The sequence below is a fragment of the Pelophylax lessonae genome, assembly GCF_965119305.1.
Source record: "Pelophylax lessonae genome assembly, chromosome: 3".
Classification (NCBI taxonomy): domain Eukaryota; kingdom Metazoa; phylum Chordata; class Amphibia; order Anura; family Ranidae; genus Pelophylax; species Pelophylax lessonae.
This window is the reverse complement of record NC_138770.1, coordinates 41,235,108-41,255,409: the sequence shown is the minus strand read 5'-3', so window position 1 is coordinate 41,255,409 and position 20,302 is coordinate 41,235,108. Positions and strand designations below refer to the sequence as shown.

Sequence of the window (20,302 nt, the reverse complement as noted above, 5' to 3'; positions counted from 1 at the left end):
ACATTCAGGACAGGGATACGGCTTCTCCCCCGTATGAGATCTCTGATGTCTAACTAGGTCTGATTTCTGTGAAAAACATTTTGTACAATCAGGGCAGGAATACGGCTTCTCCCCTGTATGAGATCTTAAATGTCTAACAAGATTTGATTTCTGTGTAAAACATTTCCCGCACTGAGAGCAGGAATTTTGCTTCTTGCCTGTGTGAGATCTCTGATGTACAGTAAGACTTAATTCAGAGCTCAAACTTTCCCCATATTCAGGATAGGAAAACTCCTCCTCCCATTTAACTCCAGCACCATCCTTTCCAGTACGAGGTTGCTCAGAGTCAGAAGCATTCAATGGTCTATCCACACTGTGAAGTCCACCATCCATAGCTGAGCTAATTGTCTTTTCTTCTGCAAAATCTCTTGTGATGTCCTCATCTTCCATTTTAGAACCCGGCGATAAAGTGAGACGATCCTTTGAGGGTTGTTCAATGGAGTGTCCTGGAAAATATATTAAAAAAAAACTTGATCGTTCTATACAAGAGGGTTTGTTCATGCAAATCAAGATTTCATCTGGATCATTGGTAGCCTTAAGTGAACAGATGATATCTGTGGATTTTCCAACCTGCTGGAACACTTTCCTTTTCAGTCAAAGGGCCTTTGATCCTCCTCCCCCCAGATCACGTCTACATTTAGGCAGCCAACACAACCACAAGCCTAGGCACAGGCTCAAGTGATCTCTGATAATCCAAAGGTTCAAAGTTTAGACCTGCAGGCCCTTCAGCATAATGTAAACAAAGGGACAGGGGTAGTGCAAAAAAATAATATTAATAAAGTTGTGGGGTCCCTACAAATACTAGACCCTTAAAGCAGTATTAAAGTAGAAGTCCACCCTAAACAATAAATTCCCTGCATCTACAGACATCCATGATCTAACACTAACCTATCTAGCCCTGTAAAGAAGAAATCAGTATACTTACCTTTTTTTGAAGCCGATCCCACGCTGAGCTGTCAACCGCGGCTTCGCTGTGGAGGCGGGTGCAGAGGACACAGCTGACAGCAGAAGCCCCATAGTGAGTCTATGGGTGACGTCACTTTCCATTCATTTCACAGCCGTTGTTAGCTGTGCCCTCTGCAGAGCTTCCGCCGCTGGAGACCAGATCAGATCGGCTTCCAAAAAGGTATGTACACTGATTTCTTCTATACAGGGCTAGATAGGTTAGGGTTAGATCGTGGATGGCTGTAGATGCAGGGATTTTAGTGTTAGGGTGGACTTACACTTTAAAACAAAAAGCAAATATTTATTATACTGCAGCTTACCAATTCCTAAAGATAATCAGGGTTGGATCTAGCCTGTCTGATGTGGAGGTGCAGTAAAAAATGTCAGGGGGCAGAAGATGGGAGGTCAGCAGTGCATTGACCAAAGGCTCAGCTGTTTGTAGGGCAGTGAACAGAGGCCATTTGTTTGTAGGGCAGTATACAGAGGTCCACAGGGTGGAGCAATTCTGTTTACTTTATTCATAAATGATATAGAGGTTGGAATAAATAGTCCAATCTCAGTGTTTGCTGATTCACAACATGATATAGCAACTCCACAGGAAGACCTCGATAAAATAGAGATGTGGCCAACTGAAATGGAAATATAAAGTAATGCCCTTGGAGGCTAAAAATACTAATGCAAATTACACACTAGGGGGAGAACCTCTGGGGGACTCAAGGAATGAAAAAAGATCTGGGGGTCCTAGTAGATCACAGGCTCAGCAACGGCATGCAATACCAAGCTGCAGCAAGCAAGGCCAGTAGAATATTAGCATGCATTTAAAATGGTATCTACTCCATGGATAAAACTATAATTCTACCACTTCACAAAACTCAGATTCCGTCACATCTTGTGTATTCCGTCCAGTTCTGGTCACCAATCCTCAGGAAGGATGTGCTGGAACTGGGGAGAGTCCAGAGAAGGGATACAAAGCTAATAAGGGGACTGGATGACCTCCGTTACAAGGAACGTTTACAAACATTTAACTTATTCTCCCTATTTTTTTTTTTTACTGTCAGAGCAGTAAAGATGTGAAGCTTCCTTCCACAATCAGTGGTTTCAGCGAGTAATGTCCCTAATTTCTAAAAAAAATTAGATTGGCTTATTGAACACCTTATACAGGGAAATGGGAAGTGGTAGAGACATAATACACACTCATACACACCGGTTGAACTGAATGGACTGTTGTCTTTATTCAAACTTACTACCAACTTCTGTGTATGTGCTGTGCCTCCTGCCCTCATTCATCCAGAGTGGTGTCTCACTAATACTGTGAGAGTACTGGCCAGATCACCAGATGAAAACAGAGAGGAAAAAGCCTAATAAAGAAAACCGATGCAGCCACCACATCTAATGATTGGCAATCTGCAATATATTACATTTTTGGTTTTGGCTTAATACCGCTTCAAGGTTTGATATGGATTAACAGAAAAATATATTATGGCTCACCTGTGCTTATCTCTGTAGGAGTGTCCTCCTCTTTAAATGTCCTCGTCATCTGTAAAATCAAAGTATTTATGATGTGAGATCACATAGAAAATATCATCTTGTAGAGTCCACACATCGTCTCCACAGAGTTCAATCACTTTATATTCCAGACCCTCAACTCCACTCACCTGATGATGGTGAGGGATGGTGTGACCTTCCTGTGTGGAATCCTGGGAATACAGAGGACGGGGACATCTCTCTGGTGGGTTCCTGGTATTAGATGACTTCATCATAATGTCCTTGTAGAGATCCTTGTGTTCTTCAGAAAACTCCTCCATCACACCATAATCCTCATCCTCCTCTGTATACTCTTCTTTAACAATAATATTAAAATCCTCGAGGCTTCCACTCTGAATATATAATAAACATTCATTGTAACAAACATACTGATTATACCGGATCATAACTATCAATAATTATTAATCATCTACCTGATGATGGTGAGGGATGGTGTGATTTTCCTGTGTGAGATTCCGAGGATGGGGACATCTCTCTGGTGGGTTTCTGTAGCTGGATGACTCCTCTATGGTGTCCTGGTACAGATCTTTGTGCTTTTTTAGAGACTCTGATTCCTCCATCACTCCATCCTCATCATCCTCCTCTTCTTTTATCTCTTTTTTAATATCAACTTTAGAATCATTTAGGTCTTCACTCTGAATTAAAATTAAAAATGTCAAATAGTAACAATGCAGATAATGTACAGATCCTAATGATACTATCAGTGATTGTTCCTCATCTACCTGATGATAGTGAGGGATGGAGTGACCTTCCTGTGTGGAATCCCGGGAATACAGAGGACGGGGACATCTCTCTGGTGGGTTCCCATTACTGGATCCATCTGTAGGAAACACACACACTGACTGAATACATTGTTTCTATGTGTTTATCAGATGATGGGGGATCTAGGTGGATCCTCCGTACTGCTCTCTCCTTTACAATAAAGTCTCTCTTACCCGGTGATGTGAGGGGCGGCTGATTCTCCATCATGACGTCCTTGTAGAGATCCTTGTGTCCTTCTAAATACTCCCACTCCTCCATGGAGAAATAGACAGTGACATCCTGACACCTTATAGGAACCTGACACACACAATGATACAGTCACCATCCAAACACATATACTGGATAATTAACATAAAATCCACATATATGGGACTTTTAGGTGCCAAATTATGTTTATATGTAAAATTCCATACATTTATTCAAATTCATATAAAACATTAAAAATACAACATAATCTAACCAAGCATGGCTTCGTTTTATGAGTATTATATAGCGCCGACAGTTTGCGCAGCGCTTTACGGTATGAGGGAAGACAATACAACTACAATACAATTCAATACAGGAGGATTTAGAGGGCCCTGCACGTTAGAGCTTACAGTCTAGAAGGGGAGTCAAGTGAAACAAAAGGCAATAGCTGTGGGGGATGAGCTGATGGAGAAAATGGAGGTACAGTTGTCAGGTGTGGGTAGTTCGCAAAATGAGTTCACAAAATATTCCACAATAAAAGAGAAATGTGTTTAATAGATTATCGTTCACCTTCCCACCCTACTGTATTCTCAAACCAAAACATTTACAAGATTCTAGATGGCGATGGCAGTGGTAGATTTCAGCTATTTTATGATATGTTTTGTACGTCCCCAAGTATCCCACTCAGATTCTGGGTCGTCTTTTAACACAAACAGAGAGTCTGAGCTATTGAAGGAGGCAGTAGCAGACAAATACACATGAACCACCACATCCAAGGAGTGCAACGCAACCTCCTTAGTATGCGCAGGTTGTGGACACAAAGAGGGCAGGACAATGTCCTCATTCAAGTGGAAATATGACACCGCATTAGGAAGCAGAGAGGGGAGCAGACCAAGAACGACCATATTTACGTTTAACACCAAATAGGGAGCGTTACAGGACAATGCCACCACCTCTGACATTCGCTGGGTAAAGCACAGGGGTTGCCACATGGCGAACCCCTTGGATAAAAAGGTCTGAATCAGGGTGGCCAAAGGGCATTGCAAGAAGGTCGCCAGGACAGAAACCCATACCAGGACTGAGGACAAGCTTTTGTTCAATGCCCCTTTGGAAAAAAGCCAAAACCTGAGCTACTGAGAAGGATGGACAACCAGGTGATATAAGCCTCCCAGACGCAATGATAAATCTTTAGAGAGGTAGCCTTACATGCCTTTAACATTGTAGATCACCAAACCCAGTATCCCCCTATCTCTCAGAACCTGGCTTTCAATAGCCATGCTGTCAATGCCAGAGATGGTAAAGCAGTGTGCTAGATTGGTCCTTGGAATAGTAGGATCTCTTGAAGGGGTAGCCGCTAGGGAGCGTATGCAAAAAGCCATACCACATTGGCATACCGCAGTTGACAAGGCCAGTCTGTAGCCACCACAATGACCAGAATACTTTCTGCCTCTATCCTGCTCAGCAGAAAAGGAAGAAGCTTGAGAGGAGGAAACATGTAAATAAGGTGATACAGGTCCCAAGGTGCCACCAGCGTATCCTTTGCATCTGCTAAGGAATACCTTGCCATGAACCGCAGTACTTAAGGCAAGATGCCAAGAGGTCTACAACTGGGGTCCCCCATAGTATGCAGATCTGACTGAACATGAACAGGTGTAGGGACCACTCCTACTAATCCAGTATCTGATGACTGAGGTAATCCGCTTGCCAATTCTCAACGTCTGGGATGTATACAGCAGAGAGAGCCAAAATGTGCATTTCTGTCCAACTAAGAATACGCAAGGCCTCCAACGCTGCTGCCACACTTCTCATGCTGCCCTGGTAGTTGACATAGGCCACGGCGATAGCATTGTCCTATTGAATCCTGACCAGTCATCCACAGAGAGGGTCTGTCCACCTCTCCAGACTGAGTCTAACTGCCCTTAGCTCCAGAACATTGATAGGAAACTAGGCCTCCTTTGACATCCAACGACTCTGAGCTGATCTCATTTCCAGGATCCCTCCCAAGCCAGATGGGCTGACATCTGTTGTGCCTATTGAGCAGAGGAGGGGAAGAATGGACTTCCCGGCCTGTAGGAACGGAGACTAAAGCCACTAGAGGAGAGAGGCTCTTCGAGTGACTCAGATGAATCTGGTTGTCCAGCATAGCGGTGGATTTGTCCCATTTGAGAGCTTGGAAAGTAGCTGGGCTGCATCCAAAGGTGCATCACAAACATACTGCAGGCCCTGGACCAACTGGTCCGCCAGTTCCACATATACCGGATACACCTGTCCTATATTTAGATCCTATCGTAGAAGTTTGGCACATTCAGTAAGTATCTGAGACATCAGGGCCGTGACCAAAACAGGCTGCAGAGCCAAACAGTCAATGATAAACCTAGTGATCGGCCTTGCGGTCCACAGGATCCTTATCCACTTGCCGACCGCCTACAGTATATTTACTGCGGCAGTCAGCCGCTCCTGGGCAAACCAACGTAGTACTACGTCTCTCGCCCAGGAGCCTGTAGGGGGCGAGCACGCACCGCTGGGAGGCGCACTCCCGCCCCAGCTCGCCCACTGACATCCCTGCGCGAGTGACCGGCGGCTCAAATGTCCGCCGGCCACTCGCGATCTCGCTAAGGAGAGGGAGAAAGGCAGACGGCTGATGTAAACAGAGCCGTCTGTCATTCTCCCTTAGATCATGATGCTATGCGATCCTGCTATGTAGGATTGTATGTCTCTGTTATGATCTAACAAGCCACGCCCCTTGACAGTTAGAATCACGCCCCTAGGGACACATTTAATCCACTGATCACCAATAAAGTTAGCCCCTTCCATGCTAGTGTCATTTTTACTGTAACAGTGCATATTTATAGCACTGATTACTGTAGTAATGTCACTGGTACCCCCAAAAGTGTCAAAAATGTCAGTCAGGGGTCCGAATGGGCTCCTCTGGCATTCCCAATCCTTGGAACTAAATCTATTACAATAAGCCAGGTAAGGAAGAAACATAGCTGCCCTAGCCGGTTTAAGCAAAGCAAAGGGACAGCCACTTCATCAGCAGCCGCAGAGGAGTCCTCAATCTTTAACGTCTCTTGCACCGGAGGAAACCAGTGCGGCCACTAGCACTTTTTCTTGCCTGGTTTTAGAGGCAGAGGACTCATCCTAGCTGTCAGAGGAATCAGGAATTGCGGCTTCATGGCCCACAGAGAGCATGGGACCCCTGATGGCGAAGCCCAATTCTGGCTCGGAAATGTCAGAAGAAGAGGCCAATGGCAAAAGACGCTTTTTGCTTGCCCTGCGCCCTTATGCCATCTTCACTCGGGAGACATGACTCCAGGACCACGGACAGTGTGTATCAAGGGATAAAAGACCCTGAGGAACTAGTCTTCACCATGAGGGGATCAGGGAGGGAGGGGTGAGCCTAAGACTTCATAGCAGAGCTAGCAGAAGGCAAGACACCACAGAGGGAGATCCATGGAGGGAGAAAAAAACACCTTCTGGCTGACTATAGCAGAGTAGGACTCTGTATCATCTGCATTGTCTGAGCAGGAGAAGCTGCATGGACAAGTGCGCCTGCCATTTCAGGCCCACAGTTCCGGGAGGAGTACCAGGAGTGAAAAAGTGTCCACCACGCGGCTACAATAACATGGACGTTAAGTGATCCCCAGGCGGCTCCCAGGCCACCCATGTGTACATCAAGGTCCACGTAAATAAACCAACTAAAAATGGCTACACAGGGAAGATAGCCGCCAATCACACCCAAGAGGACCACCGCGGCTCCAGGAAAAGCTGACCACTCAGCCCTCACAGGAGTCAAACAAACCCACTTCCCAGAACCCAGCCACAACCACACAGCACCCCTGGGCAAGGGCAGAAGGCAGGAGAGGGGAGGGGGAAGTCTGGGGGGAGAAGGGAGGAAGTAGGCTCTGCAGAACAGAGGGCAAGATAGACCCAAGGCCTGGAAGGGAGGAGGGAACCCTGCAGGGCCGACCACCCCAAGAAGCCCCCTTGAGGCATCCGTGGAGGGGAGCGTCTACTTAATACTCCAACGGAGCGGTGGTTGATGCCTTAGGGTCACAGCCTCCTCTTCACAGAAGTAGGGGAGTTGTCGGCCAGGGTAGCACTGTGACATGAACTGCAGGCACCCGTCATATGTGTCTTTCCAGATCCAGGATGGGGCTCTCATAGCTGACCCAGAGCGTGGCTAAAGGTCTGCGTGTGCTTGTTGGCCAGATTGGGGTGACCACTACATCCAGATTATCCAGCCCAGCTGTTGATTGAAGATCTCTTCAGAAAAAAAATCTATGGAACCACAGGTCCCACCAGGGAACTAGGTCCTTACTCCTGAAATACTAGGTAGAAGTACCAGGCTGGATTGCCTATAGCAGAGAGGGGGTTTATACTAGCAAGGACTGCCCATAGGCAGTGCTGTGTTCTTTTTCTGCCTAGTGTCCTACCCCTGTAGGTTGTGCTATAAACCCCTGTGGTCACCTTGGGGAGCTGTATCCATCAATGAACTCTAGAGCTGTATACAAGCACCTTTGGGTATGAAAGAGATTAACATGCCACACATGAATCCCTCCGGGTAATGTACTCTTAAACCTTGCACCCGGTTTGCAGAGCACTCCTTAACCCTGCACCCTGTGCGCAATGCACTCCTAAACCCTGCACCCTGTGCATAATGAACTCCAGCATCCTTCCTGAATCCGGTGCTTAAAACGGAGTTCTGGCCTGAAAAAAAAATTTAGATAAAAATACCCCCGGGACAGTCAGGGCTAGTGCATTTCAGCAATGATAGCCCCTGAACTGTCCCCGGTTTCACTTACCCTTTAGAAGAAATACTTAAGTTGAAAATGTCTTGTCCAGCGCTGCCATCTCAGGTGTGGGCAGCTGAAGTTGGAGTGTCCTCTTCGGTGATGTCGGAGTCCCAGAATGCCCTGCACCGGCCCTGCTCGTCACTTCCGGTGCAGGCACGTCACCCCTGCACAGCTTCTAGCAGGGAATGACGCGCCTGCACCGGAAGTGACGAGCAGGGCCAGTGCAGGCACATTGACTCCTGGGAGCGATGACGTTCAGCTCCCAGGAGTCAATGCAAGCAGGAAGAGACGGCGCGGGCACGGCCGCAGAGGGAGGAAGTGGAAGGAAGGTAAATATATTTTCTTTAAAAACATGGTAAGTAAACCAAAAAAAAAATTGTGATTATCCAATTATTTTTCAGGTTACTTAGAGCAAGCGGATGGCAACATTTTGTTTTGAGGCTGGAACTCCGCTTTAATGCACTTCTGAACCCTACACTCTGTGCTTAATGCACTACTAAACCCTGCGCATAATGCACTCCTGAACCCTGTGCGTAATGCCCTCCTGAACCCTATGCATAATGCATTCCTGACCCTGCACCCTTTGCATAACGCATTCCTGACCCTGTCACTCCTGGTTTTAACAATTTCCATTTAAACCCTCCTACAGCAATTTGGCCACACTCACCATTTGCTATGACACACACCCAACGGTTGGGGGAGTTATACGTTTCTACACCTATTCTCTGGCAAAAAAAAGCCCTGGGTATGCTGCAGCAACTGAAGATGAAGAGGGAAAAGGTCAAGACTGTTATTGCTGCAGAGTTCTACCATCTGGTGGTGGGAGGTAGTTTCTGGATCCTGCACTAAGGGTGCTGTTCTTTAAGAAAAGCCTGCACTGTCCCCCCTCGTTTGGTTCCTTACTCTTAAATTACACCCATTCTCTCCCTGACAAGCGGGGTTCTGTCCCTCTCCTATCCCCACACTGTGGGTGCACCTAAATGACCCAGAGAATGCTAAATAATCACTTCTGTCTCCACAATGGATATCCAAATCTCACAGGATTTTTCCACATAAAAGAAGATGCTGTCCCCCCCAAGATGGCTGCCTGGAGTCCCTGACAGGAGACAATTTAATCCTCAATAGGCTCTGGTCAACCTGATGAGGTGATGTAGCTCTCTCTTCAGGTCAGTAAACAAAATCCTAGCACTGCATCTGCCTACAGGGCTATCCTTCTTACCCCATATATTGGCCGATCTCAGACATCCTTCATTAGGGGAGGGAGAGATGTTACTTTCCTCTCATTATTGACTCCTCAGAGTCTGCTGACCAAGGACAAAGACTATGCAGGACGCTATGGATGAGAACAAAAATCAATCAACCACAAATTCAAATCCTGGAAATTGGGGCCAAATGTCAGTACAACCCTCGTTACAAGAGACTGCTCAGGTGAGAAGGTGACACATCTCCAAAATGAAGAAAATGTTTTGGCCCCGTAAGTGGGGAAATGTTCTGCCCCTGAAGGGGTTAATCTAGGTTTCCACACTATATATGTGTGTATCATCATCTGCTGGAGATAAAAGACGTCACAGTGACTATGGAGGAAGAGGACGGACATGACGGGGGGGGGGGGGGGTTACTGGGTGTAAATAGAAAATAAGATCTTATTACCTCCTCTGCTGCCACTTCCAGCAATGTCTCCTCTCTACTTCCTCCCAACTCACCTCTCACCCGGAACTTCCTATCTTTGTTACATCACTTCCTGTCTGAGTTCCATAGCGACTTCCTGTCTCTGTATAACTGAGATCACCACCTTGTGGAGCTCAGAGAAACTGCAGCCCCGAAAAAACATCTCGTAGTGTGATATACGAAAATCGGAAGTAAAATTTCGTCCGATGAACGATCTTCCGATTTTCGGATTGTTAGTACAGTGCTTTCGACAGCCGATTACAAATTTTCGGACGACAAAATCTGGATGTACAGGCTATAAAATTTTTACCGTACGTCAACACAACGTCCGATTTTCTTTTAATTAGTACAGTTTTAGTTCCGAAAAAAATCGTAAGAGCAAGACTAGGCATGCTCAGAAACGAAAGAACATATACAAAACAATTCAACACATGACATCACTTCTGAAGTTGAATTCTGTCGTATGGGAATTTTCGTATGAAAGTTCCCTCTTCACTTTTGATATGAGACTAGCATGAAATAAAAAACGGACGAAAGATTGTTCAATAATCTGATCATGTGTATGAGGCTTTCGTCTGGTCATTGTTGACAAGTGTCTCGGTTGGTACACGGTCCCAGAATTTTATTCAATGTCTCGGCTGGTACACGTCCCGCAGATTCCAGGACTCTGTACAGAGTGTCAGTGAGGCGATGACTGCTGGAACACTCTCTGGGTCCCATCACCAGGCACTGCAATTATAGCAGACTGTTGGGAGCAGTGATCTCCTTTCTGATAGTGAAAGTATAACTCCGACTTTAGCAGAGATGCAGCGGGAGTGTGTGATCAGGTAAGTACACTTTGTTTTTACTGATGCCAATGATAGGATGATTTTATCTTACTAAGGCCCCTTTCACACTTGTACGACCTGAAAGTCATGTGACTTTTGACGCGACATGAAGCAATGCCTGTGTAATTTTGAGGTCTATGGACCAACGATAGGATGTCACTTGCTGCATATCACTGACACCAACAATGTGATTGATTTTATCCCACTGGCACCATCTATGAGTCTTCTTTTACCTTTCACTGATATCAACAATGTAACTTATTTTTCTCCTATTGAACTTCCTGTCTGTAAATACCATAGAGACTTCCTGGATTTGCATCCCCACAACATAAGTGAGACATCTGGATTGGGACAAGCTTTTTTAAACACTGCCTGACTACTATCTGTACAATACGTGGAAATTACTATAGGCGTTTTGCTCGCCAGTCCGCTACTTGGATATTGATATGTGTTTTTAGTTTTTTGGAGACTTTGTTGCCGGTATTTTTTTTATATTTGAATGCAAACTGTAATAAACGTATTGAATTTAATTAGATGTCTCGTGATGTGCCAATAAAGTCAGTCGGTTGTGGGAGGCGGGAGGCGGTTCATTCATACCCATTTGTGCTTTACTTTTCTTGGGTTGTGGCACCTTGAAGTCTCTATTGATTCACAATATAAGTGAGATCACCACCTTGGGGAGCTCATAAAAACTGCAGCCCCAAGAAACCTTTCATACTGTAAACACGGCCTTGTGCTGTGTATGTAACTCAATATTCTAAAGATACAAACTAGAGATGAGGTTCAAGTTCATCACTGCTATGGGTTCAAGCTAAAACGAAAAATATTTTAAACCATAACACTCTGCATTTCATTCAAAGGGTGGGTCTGATATGTATTTTGGGGGGACACAGGGCAAATATTGTCTTCGTTCCTTCTCTACACTATGGTACAGTTTCTGTGACACCACTTGAGGGAGACATCCCCCCACATCCTAACCTTGTGACCCAACTGGAGAGACACTTCCTGTCCTAGTGACCCCACTGGAGGAAGACTTCCAGTTTCTGTAACATTCCACTGGAAGGAGACTTCTTGTTTCTGTGACACCACTGGAGGGAGACCTACCCTCAATTTCTGTCCCTTTGACACCACTGGAGAGAGACTTCCTGTTTCTATGACCCCACTGGGGGAGACTTCCCTTTAATCTCTGACCCTGTGACCCATACTGGAGAAAAACTTCCTGTTTCTGTGACCCCACTGGAGAGAAACTTCCTGTTTGTGTGACCCCACTAGAGGGAGACTTCCTCTTTCGGTGACCTCACAGGAGGGACACTTTCTGTGACTGCACTGGAGGCAGACTTCCTGTTTCTGTGACCCCACTGAAGGGAGACTTCCCCTCACTTCCTGACCTTGTGACCCCACTGGAGGGAGACTTCCTGTTTCTGTGACCCCACTGGAGGGAGACTTCCTTGTTTCTGTGACCCCATGGGAGGGAGACTTACACCCACTTCCTGTCCTTTTGACACCACTGGAGGGAGACTTCCTGTTTCTGTGACTCCATGGGAGGGAGACTTCCTGTTTCTGTGACCCCCCAAGGGAAGGCAACTTTCTGTTTCTGTGACCACACTGGAGGGAGACATTCTGTTTCTTTGACCCCCTACTGGAGAGAGACTTCCTGTTTCTGTGACCCTACGGGAGGAAGACTTCCTGTTTCTGTGACCCCACTGGAGAGAGATTTCCTGTTTCTGTGACACCACTGGAGGGAGACTTCCGGTTTCTGTGACCCCACTGGAGGGAGACTTCTGGTTTCTGTGACCCCACTGGAGGGAGACTTCCTTGTTTCTGTGACCCCATGGGAGGGAGACTTCCTGTTTCTGTGACCCCCCCCCCCACTGGAGGGAGACTTCCTGTTTCTGTGACCTGAAGGTGATTAGCTCAATTCAACCTCGAAAAATCCTAGTAGTCCCGGACTACAGAAGTCTAATTGGTTCTGTGTAAGAGCGGAATAAACTCAAGTAGTCTGTGTGTGGTACAAAGGACTTCTCGTCTGTTTATTACATGTCAAGAAATCTTTATACAAAAATACATAGGATGCAAAATAAATGGGGATGTGTATAGGGCAGGTTATGTGTGCGAATATAATTGGTTAAACATTATACGATGGTTACTGGATATTGCAAAGTCTGTCAGTTAAAGCAACGAGAAAGTTTAGCAATACTGCTTTCAAGCTAAGATCAAAAGAGGAACAAGTGTAATATCTACAGGAAGCATAAGTGTATATTTAGAAAACGTGTTAACTGTAATATATGTGCAATCTTAACTGAAGTTAAAGCGACTTAGCAAAGTATATTCACAAAATAAAGAATTCAGTGATGTTACAAAATGGCGGGGCATATGCCATACAAAATGGTGGGGCATACGCCGCGCCCCTTCATGACCCACATGGGAGGAAGACTTCCTGTTTCTCTGACCTCACTTGAGGGAGACTTCCTGTTTCTGTGACCCCCCCATGGGAGGGAGACTTACCCCCACGTTCTGTCCTTTTGACACCACTGGAGGGAGACTTCCTGTTTCTATGACCCCACTGTGGGGAGAATCCTTTTTTTCTATGATCCCACTGGAGGGAGACTTCCTGTTTCTTTGACCCCACTGGAGGGAGACTTAGCCCCACTTCCTGTCCTTTTGACACCACTGGAGGTAGCCTGCCTGCTTCTGTGACCCCACTGGAGGGAGACTTCCTGTTTTTGTGACCCCTCACGGGTGGGAGAGTTTCTATTTCTGTGACTGCACTGGAGAAAGACTTCTTGTTCCTTTGACCCACTGGAGGGGGGCTTACCCCCACTTCCTATCTATTTGACACCACTGGAGGGAGATTTCCTGCTTCTGTGACCACAGTGGAGGGAGACATCCTGTTTCTGTGACCCCCAAGGGAAGGCGGCTTTCTGTTTCTGTGACCGCACTCGAGGGAGACATTCTGTTTCTTTGACCCACTAGAGGGAAACTACTCACACATCTAGTCCCTTTGACCCCACTGGAGGGAGGTTTCCTGTTTCTCTGACCCCACAGGGGGGAGACTTTCTGACCCTGTGACCCCAATGGAGGGAGACTTGATACTTCTGGGACCCCACTGGTGAGAGACTTTCCCTCATTTCCTGTCCGTGTGACACCACTGGAGGTAGACTACCTGCTTCTGTGACCCCATTGGAGGTAGACTACCCGCTTCTGTGACCCCACTGGAGGGAGACTTCCTGTTTTTGTGACCCCTCACGGGCGGGAGACTTCCTATTTCTGTGACTGCACTGTAGAAAGTCTTCTTGTTCCTTTGACCCCACTGGAGGGAGGCTTACCCCCACTTCCTATCTATTTGACACCACTGGAGGGAGACTTCCTGCTTCTGTGACCACAGTGGAGGGAGACTTCCTGTTTCTGTGACCCCCAAGGGAAGGCGGCTTTCTGTTTCTGTGACCGCACTCGAGGGAGACATTCTGTTTCTTTGACCCACTAGAGGGAGACTTACTCACACATCTAGTCCCTTTGACCCCACTGGAGGGAGGATTCCTGTTTCTCTGACCCCACAGGGGGGAGACTTTCTGACCCTGTGACCCCAATGGAGGGAAACTTCCTATTTCTGGGACCCCACCGGTGAGAGACTTCCCCTCACTTCCTGTCCCTGTGACCCCACTGGAGGTAAACTTCCTATTTCTGTAACCTCGCTGGAGGGAGACTTCCCCTCACTTCTCGTCCCTGTGATACCACGGTAGGGAGACTTCCTGTTTCTGTGACCCTACTGGAGGGAGACATTCTGTCCCTCTGACACCATTGGAGGGAGACTTACCCTCACTTCCTGTCCCTGTGACCCCACTGGAGGGATACTTCCTCTCAATTCCTGACCTTGGCACAGGAACAGCCTTAAAAATATTGTCAGAGGTTCAACGCCTTCCTTTCTGTACTATAAATGTGTTCTGGTCTGTGACCCCATGGGATATGTTTCAAGTCATCTCCTGTAGTTTGGCTACAGTCTCTGATTAATTGGTTTATCTCTTGTTGTGGCTGGAGGGGTAGAGACGGCATGTGAAGGTAGCAGCCACAGCATGTAACAGAAAGCCTAGAGGAGGGAGAATTGAATGTAGACTACATAGATTGAACTAAACATTTTGCACACGCATGCTTTACATTTCTAAAGCCTCATACACACGATCAGATTATCAGATTAATTTTTGTCCGTTTTTTTGTTGCATGCTGGTCTCATATGGAAAGTGAAGAGGGTACTTTCATACGAAAATTCCCGTACGACAGAATTCAACTTCAGAAGTGATGTCGTGTTAAATTGTTTTGTATGTACTTTTTCATTTCCGAGCATGCCAAGTCTTGCTTTTGTGATTTGTTTTTCGGACAAAAACTTTACTAATCAATTGAAAGTCGGACGTGGTGCTCACATATGAAAACATTTTTATAGCCTGCTGTATGAAATGTGGAAAACAACAAAATTTATAATGAAGTTATACTGGACAGCTACTGAAATATCTAGTGAATATTTAAAAGGAACAGACACACCAAGAGCAGTTCTGATAAGAAGCATAAAACAAAACTTTAGTGGACATCAAAATACATAAAGCTTCCTTACACATAAAAGTTACCATAAACAAATACACCAAATAACAAGACTTCAACCCACACTCCTATTTCCAATATCCCAAAAAGGTCAAATAATACTTAACTCTGGCAACAGCTTGCACTCGATATCTTGAACAATCATGCATACAAACATATCAATGAGGTCTTGGCTGCATGTTTCTACAACTCCAAACAGCGGACCTTCCCAAAAAGAACTACTTCCGCCAATGCTAATGACTCCCTTTTCAAGTCCTGTATACCAGAGACCACCCACAGGATTTGGTCATTCCTTTGACCACTCACAGGTCATTTTGTGAGTGAGGTCATCAACACATGGTTGCACATTCAGTTTTTGTCATATGAAAATTTGTAAATCGGCTGTCGAAAGCACTATACTAACGATCCGAAAATTGGCAGATCGTTCGTCGGACGACATTTTACTTCCTATTTTCTTATCTTGTGTACAGGCCTTATGATTGTTATCTTACTCTCCTGCTGTGTGGTGTTTAGACAAACAGGTGAGTATTGGCGCAAGAGAGATAAACAATAATTCTCAGGCAGTCCATGGTAAATAAATAGGAAGGGGGGATGGAAAAGGCAAGAAAGGTTCCAATGGGGGCCTGAAGAAGGAGCGCATACTCCGCAACGTGTCGTTGTTAGTCTGCAGCTCGGCATCCAGGGAGTGATGTCACAGGCCTCAGAAGGGCGGAGCCTCGGCAGCCTACGGACCAGGGACGCCTCCTGCCAGCACACAGGAGACCTCCATTTCTAAGCACAGCTGTGTCCGGTACCAGAGGGACCCCCTTGATGCCTGATGCCCAGGACTATTTGATTAACATTATCCCACATTCAATTTATGCTATTCTTGTTGTGTTTTCATCCTGTATTAAAGTGTTTTATTACTACACTTAGATTGGCGCTTGTGGTTCTCTCCCTTTTGTGTGGTGTGTAGAGCAGTGTGGATGGAGAATGAGGGGACGTGATTTATATCAAAGTGGGCGAGTTCATATTTAACATGTACAGGCCTAGTGTACTTACCCACATTCAATGCAATTCCCAGAGGTTGATGGGAAATGTAGTTCCTTTTCCTGTAAAGAGAGGAGAGGATAATAAAAATTTTTGACTTACCGTAAAATCCATTTCCTTGAATGTTCATTGATGGACACAGCACTTCATCTTCATGACCGTAGGGTTATACTGCCCCCTACAGGACTAGGACACTGGGAAGAGAAAAAAGCCTGAGCACGCCTATGGGGCAGTCCCTGGGGGTATACTCCCACTTCTTTCTATAGATTTTCAGTTTTGTAACAAGAGTCAAGTGTCAGAAGAAACAAACCCAACTCCAAAGAGGGGCGGATGCTCTGTCTGTCAATGAAAATGAGAAATGGATTTTATGGTAAGTCAAAAATCCCATTTTCTCTTTTGTTCATTGATGGACACAGCTCCTCATCTTCTTGACCATATGGATGTCCCAAAGCAGCATCAAACATGAGGGGTGGGAACAGCAGAACAAAACTACTTCCTCAAGGCTAAACCTAGCCAACCAGGTAACTTGGAGCTCAGATGTCAACAACTGGAGCTCACCTGAAAAAAAACACCCTCAAAGAGGACAATTCCTCTAAACTGAAGACCTATAGAAGGAAGTGGGAGTATACCCCCAGGGGCTGGCCTATAGGCATGCTCAAGCTTTTTTCTCTGCCTAGTGTCCTACTCCTGTAGGGGGCAGTATAACCCTACAGTCAAGAAGAGGAAGTGCAGTGTCCGTCTATGAACATCAGAGAAATGGATTTAACGGTAAGTCAAAAATCCAATTTTCTCTTTTGTTCATTGACAGACACAGCACATTATCTTCTATACCGTAGGTACGTCCCAAAGCAGTGTCAAACATAAGGGGTGGGGACAGCAGAACAAAACAACTTTCCCAGGGCTAAACCTAGCCAAAACAGGTAACTTGGAGCTCAAATGTCAACAACTGGAGCTCACCTGAAAAAACAAAACACCCTCAAAGAGGACAATTCCTTTTAACAGAAGACCTATAGCAGGAAGTGGGAGTATACCCCCAGGGACTGGCCCATAGGCATGCTCAAGCTTTTATCTCTGCCTAGTGTCCTACTCCTGTAGGGGGCAGTATAACCCTACAGTCAAGAAGATGAAGTGCTGTGTCTGTCAATAAATGAAATAAAAATTATGCAATCCCTGCTGTAACACCTCCTCCTTGGCAGAGACGGTGCTGGTACCTTTTGAATTACAGAGGTGACTTCCTGAAAATTCAATTATACTTTTCTCTTTAATGATAAGTGTAGCAATATTCCCTTGGGAGCTGCTGGTTAGGGGTTCCCCTGGGTTACCATTAGCAGCAGCATGACAGTTCAACATTTTCCAAAGTGTTTTATCTCAGTCAGGAAACAGTCCAGTAGCTTTGGTTTTTGTGTTTTTATTGAGAACTTGGGTAGGAGAAGGGAATGAGTGGGATACTCCAACTTATATAACTATGCACAATCTGCTGGGACGACTGAATATTGCTGAGTGCGGCACTGCCGCTGCTTCACCTTGTCAGTAGCGGTAAAGAAGTAGTTAATGAACTATTGAGGAAAACTTGACTGTACTGCAGAACACTCTTCAGGGCCTTTCCTGGCACCCCCTTTGTCCCTATTCTTCAACTACATGGCAACCCCTTTACGGTATCACTCCCTGTGTGAGCTAGCTCCTTGATCCCCTGACTTCATTGGAGTGGCCCCTCTTCCTGGGCAGACCCTTAGGCAAATCTCCTGGTACTCACGGACACTGTTTTTCCAGAGAGACTCCGCCAGCAACTCAACTGTCAGCACTCTGGATCCTCTGCAGCTCAGCTCCACACCTGGTTCACCAGGCCGACCGCCTGAACCACCTTCCTAACACCTGCAGGAGGAGAGACAGCCGTCCACCTCCTCCTGGGACTTAGCTTCCGACCCAAAGACGCCCTGTCACACGTCCCCTCACTATTTATGGGCAATCCCAGGATGCATTGCGAGAATGCCCTCCCACTGGGACTGCCATAAAACATGATGTGTCACTGGCTAGGTTTCCTCCACTGTCCAACAAGCTCCCTCATTGGATGCAGTGGGGACACTCCCTCAGACCCAGTGAATCACACCTGGAAACACGTGACAGGCAATCTAATAGATCAGGCTCCCATGATAAGCAGAGGGAACAATTAGATGCTTTTTCCTAGCACCTACCTAGGAGGGTGCTACATAAGGAATTTCACAAATGCATTAACTGATTAATGTTTTAGTTACATAAGAACGGTCAGATAGCGGAGCGGGCAGATGGCGGGAGAATTCGTTGAAGGCAGAGTGTTATTTTTAGTTTTTTTACAGGTCAGCGGTGGCGGCAATCCTGATTGACAATGGATCTACACCAGGGGGGACATTTTTTTAAAATGTTTGTTTTTTTAAATAAAGAACTTGTCAAAAATTGCCTATAGTCATTTTTTTTCACTACACTTTTATTTTGGTGAATGAGTAGGGGTACTAGGGGCCAGGATCTGGGGGCCCTCTTGTTAAAGGAGCCTTCCGGATTTCAATAAGCGGGCTCCCGCGGGCATGCACGCGTGAGCCGCTGTTTACAGCAAAGGGCTCTCATGTAACGGCACGGATATGCTGTTCCTCCAGGGCGCATTCGCGCCTGTGACATCACCGGCTGCATCTAAAGTACATACACTATATTACCAAAAGTATTGGGACACCTGCCTTTACACGGACATGAACTTTAATGGCATCCCAGTCTTAGTCCGTAGGGTTCAATATTGAGTTGGCCCAAGCTTTTGTAGCTATAACAGCTTCAACTCTTCTGGGAAAACTCTCCACAAGGTTTAGGAGTGTGTCTATTGGAATGTTTGACCATTCTTTCAGAAGCATATTTGTGAGGTTAGGCACCGATGTTGAAGAGAAGGCCTGGCTGGCAGTCTCGCTCTAATTCATCCCAAAGGTGTTCTATCAGATTGAAGTCAGGACTCTGTGGAGGCCAATCAAGTTCCTCCACCCGAAACTCATATTTCTTTATGGACCTTGCTTTGTGCACTGGCGCGCAGTCATGTTGGAACAGGAAGGAGTCAAAGTGTTCCCACAAAGTTGGAACATGAAATTGCCTAAAATGTCTTGGTATGGTGACGCCTTAGGACTTCCCGTCACTGGAATTAAGGGTCAAGCCCAACCCCTGAAAATCAAATCCACACCATAATCCCCCCCACCAAATGATTTGGACCTGTGCATAAACCACTTCCCATTAGCAAGCTCCATCACTGGGCACAGGTCAACCGTCACAGACACCCCATTGGCTGCGTGGATACTCAGGACACCTCCTGGCACACCCGTATAGACATCGCTGGATCCCTGGGCTATCGGGTTGCCAGTCAGGCATCCTTTATCTGATTGCAGATCCTTAAAGAGCCTGTCTCGGGACATCCTACTTCCCCGAGCATTGGTATCATCAAAATTGATGAGTGGGCGGAAGTGTACAACCTACAAAGGACACTGCATGTAGACACCTTTACCCCATCTCTTTACACAAAAGGTTTTAACAGGAACCACTTTGCATATGCCTACTATTATTGCTGGTCACGATTGCACAGAAACCTTTCTGGGCCCTTGTTGAGCTAGCTGAAAATTATGAACATCTGCACATCCCCACAAAAGGACTCGTGTTCAGGAAGGGAAACTCTTACTTTCTTAATTGTGCTGCCTATTTTTGGACCTGTGGGATCAGGACTTTAAGGGAGAAGTTTGACACAGAAAGGTCATTCTCTTGCCTTTTATACCTGGGGTCATAGGTTATTCCAGGACCTACAGGTTATTACCATCTGATTTACTGTGATCTTTCTTTGCATTGCATATCTTTTGTATATTTGCTTAGACCAAAGATTGAGATCTGAGATTGAATATATTTGCATTAAAATTCCTT

At 46.0% G+C, this 20,302-nt stretch overlaps 1 protein-coding gene across 1 annotated transcript in view; it reads right to left on the bottom strand.

The window, feature by feature from the left end:
- The window catches only part of LOC309550683 (uncharacterized protein), a 3,164,715-nt gene that overhangs the window by 2,620,982 nt on the left and 523,431 nt on the right, over window positions 1–20,302 (bottom strand). Inside the window, exons 11-12 of the mRNA XM_082251018.1 lie at window positions 3,252–3,349; window positions 2,640–2,861 (exon numbers count right to left, since the gene is read on the bottom strand). Of these exons, the coding sequence (XP_082107144.1) occupies window positions 2,640–2,861; window positions 3,252–3,349 (320 nt within the window). The remainder of the gene's footprint in view (window positions 1–2,639; window positions 2,862–3,251; window positions 3,350–20,302) is intronic.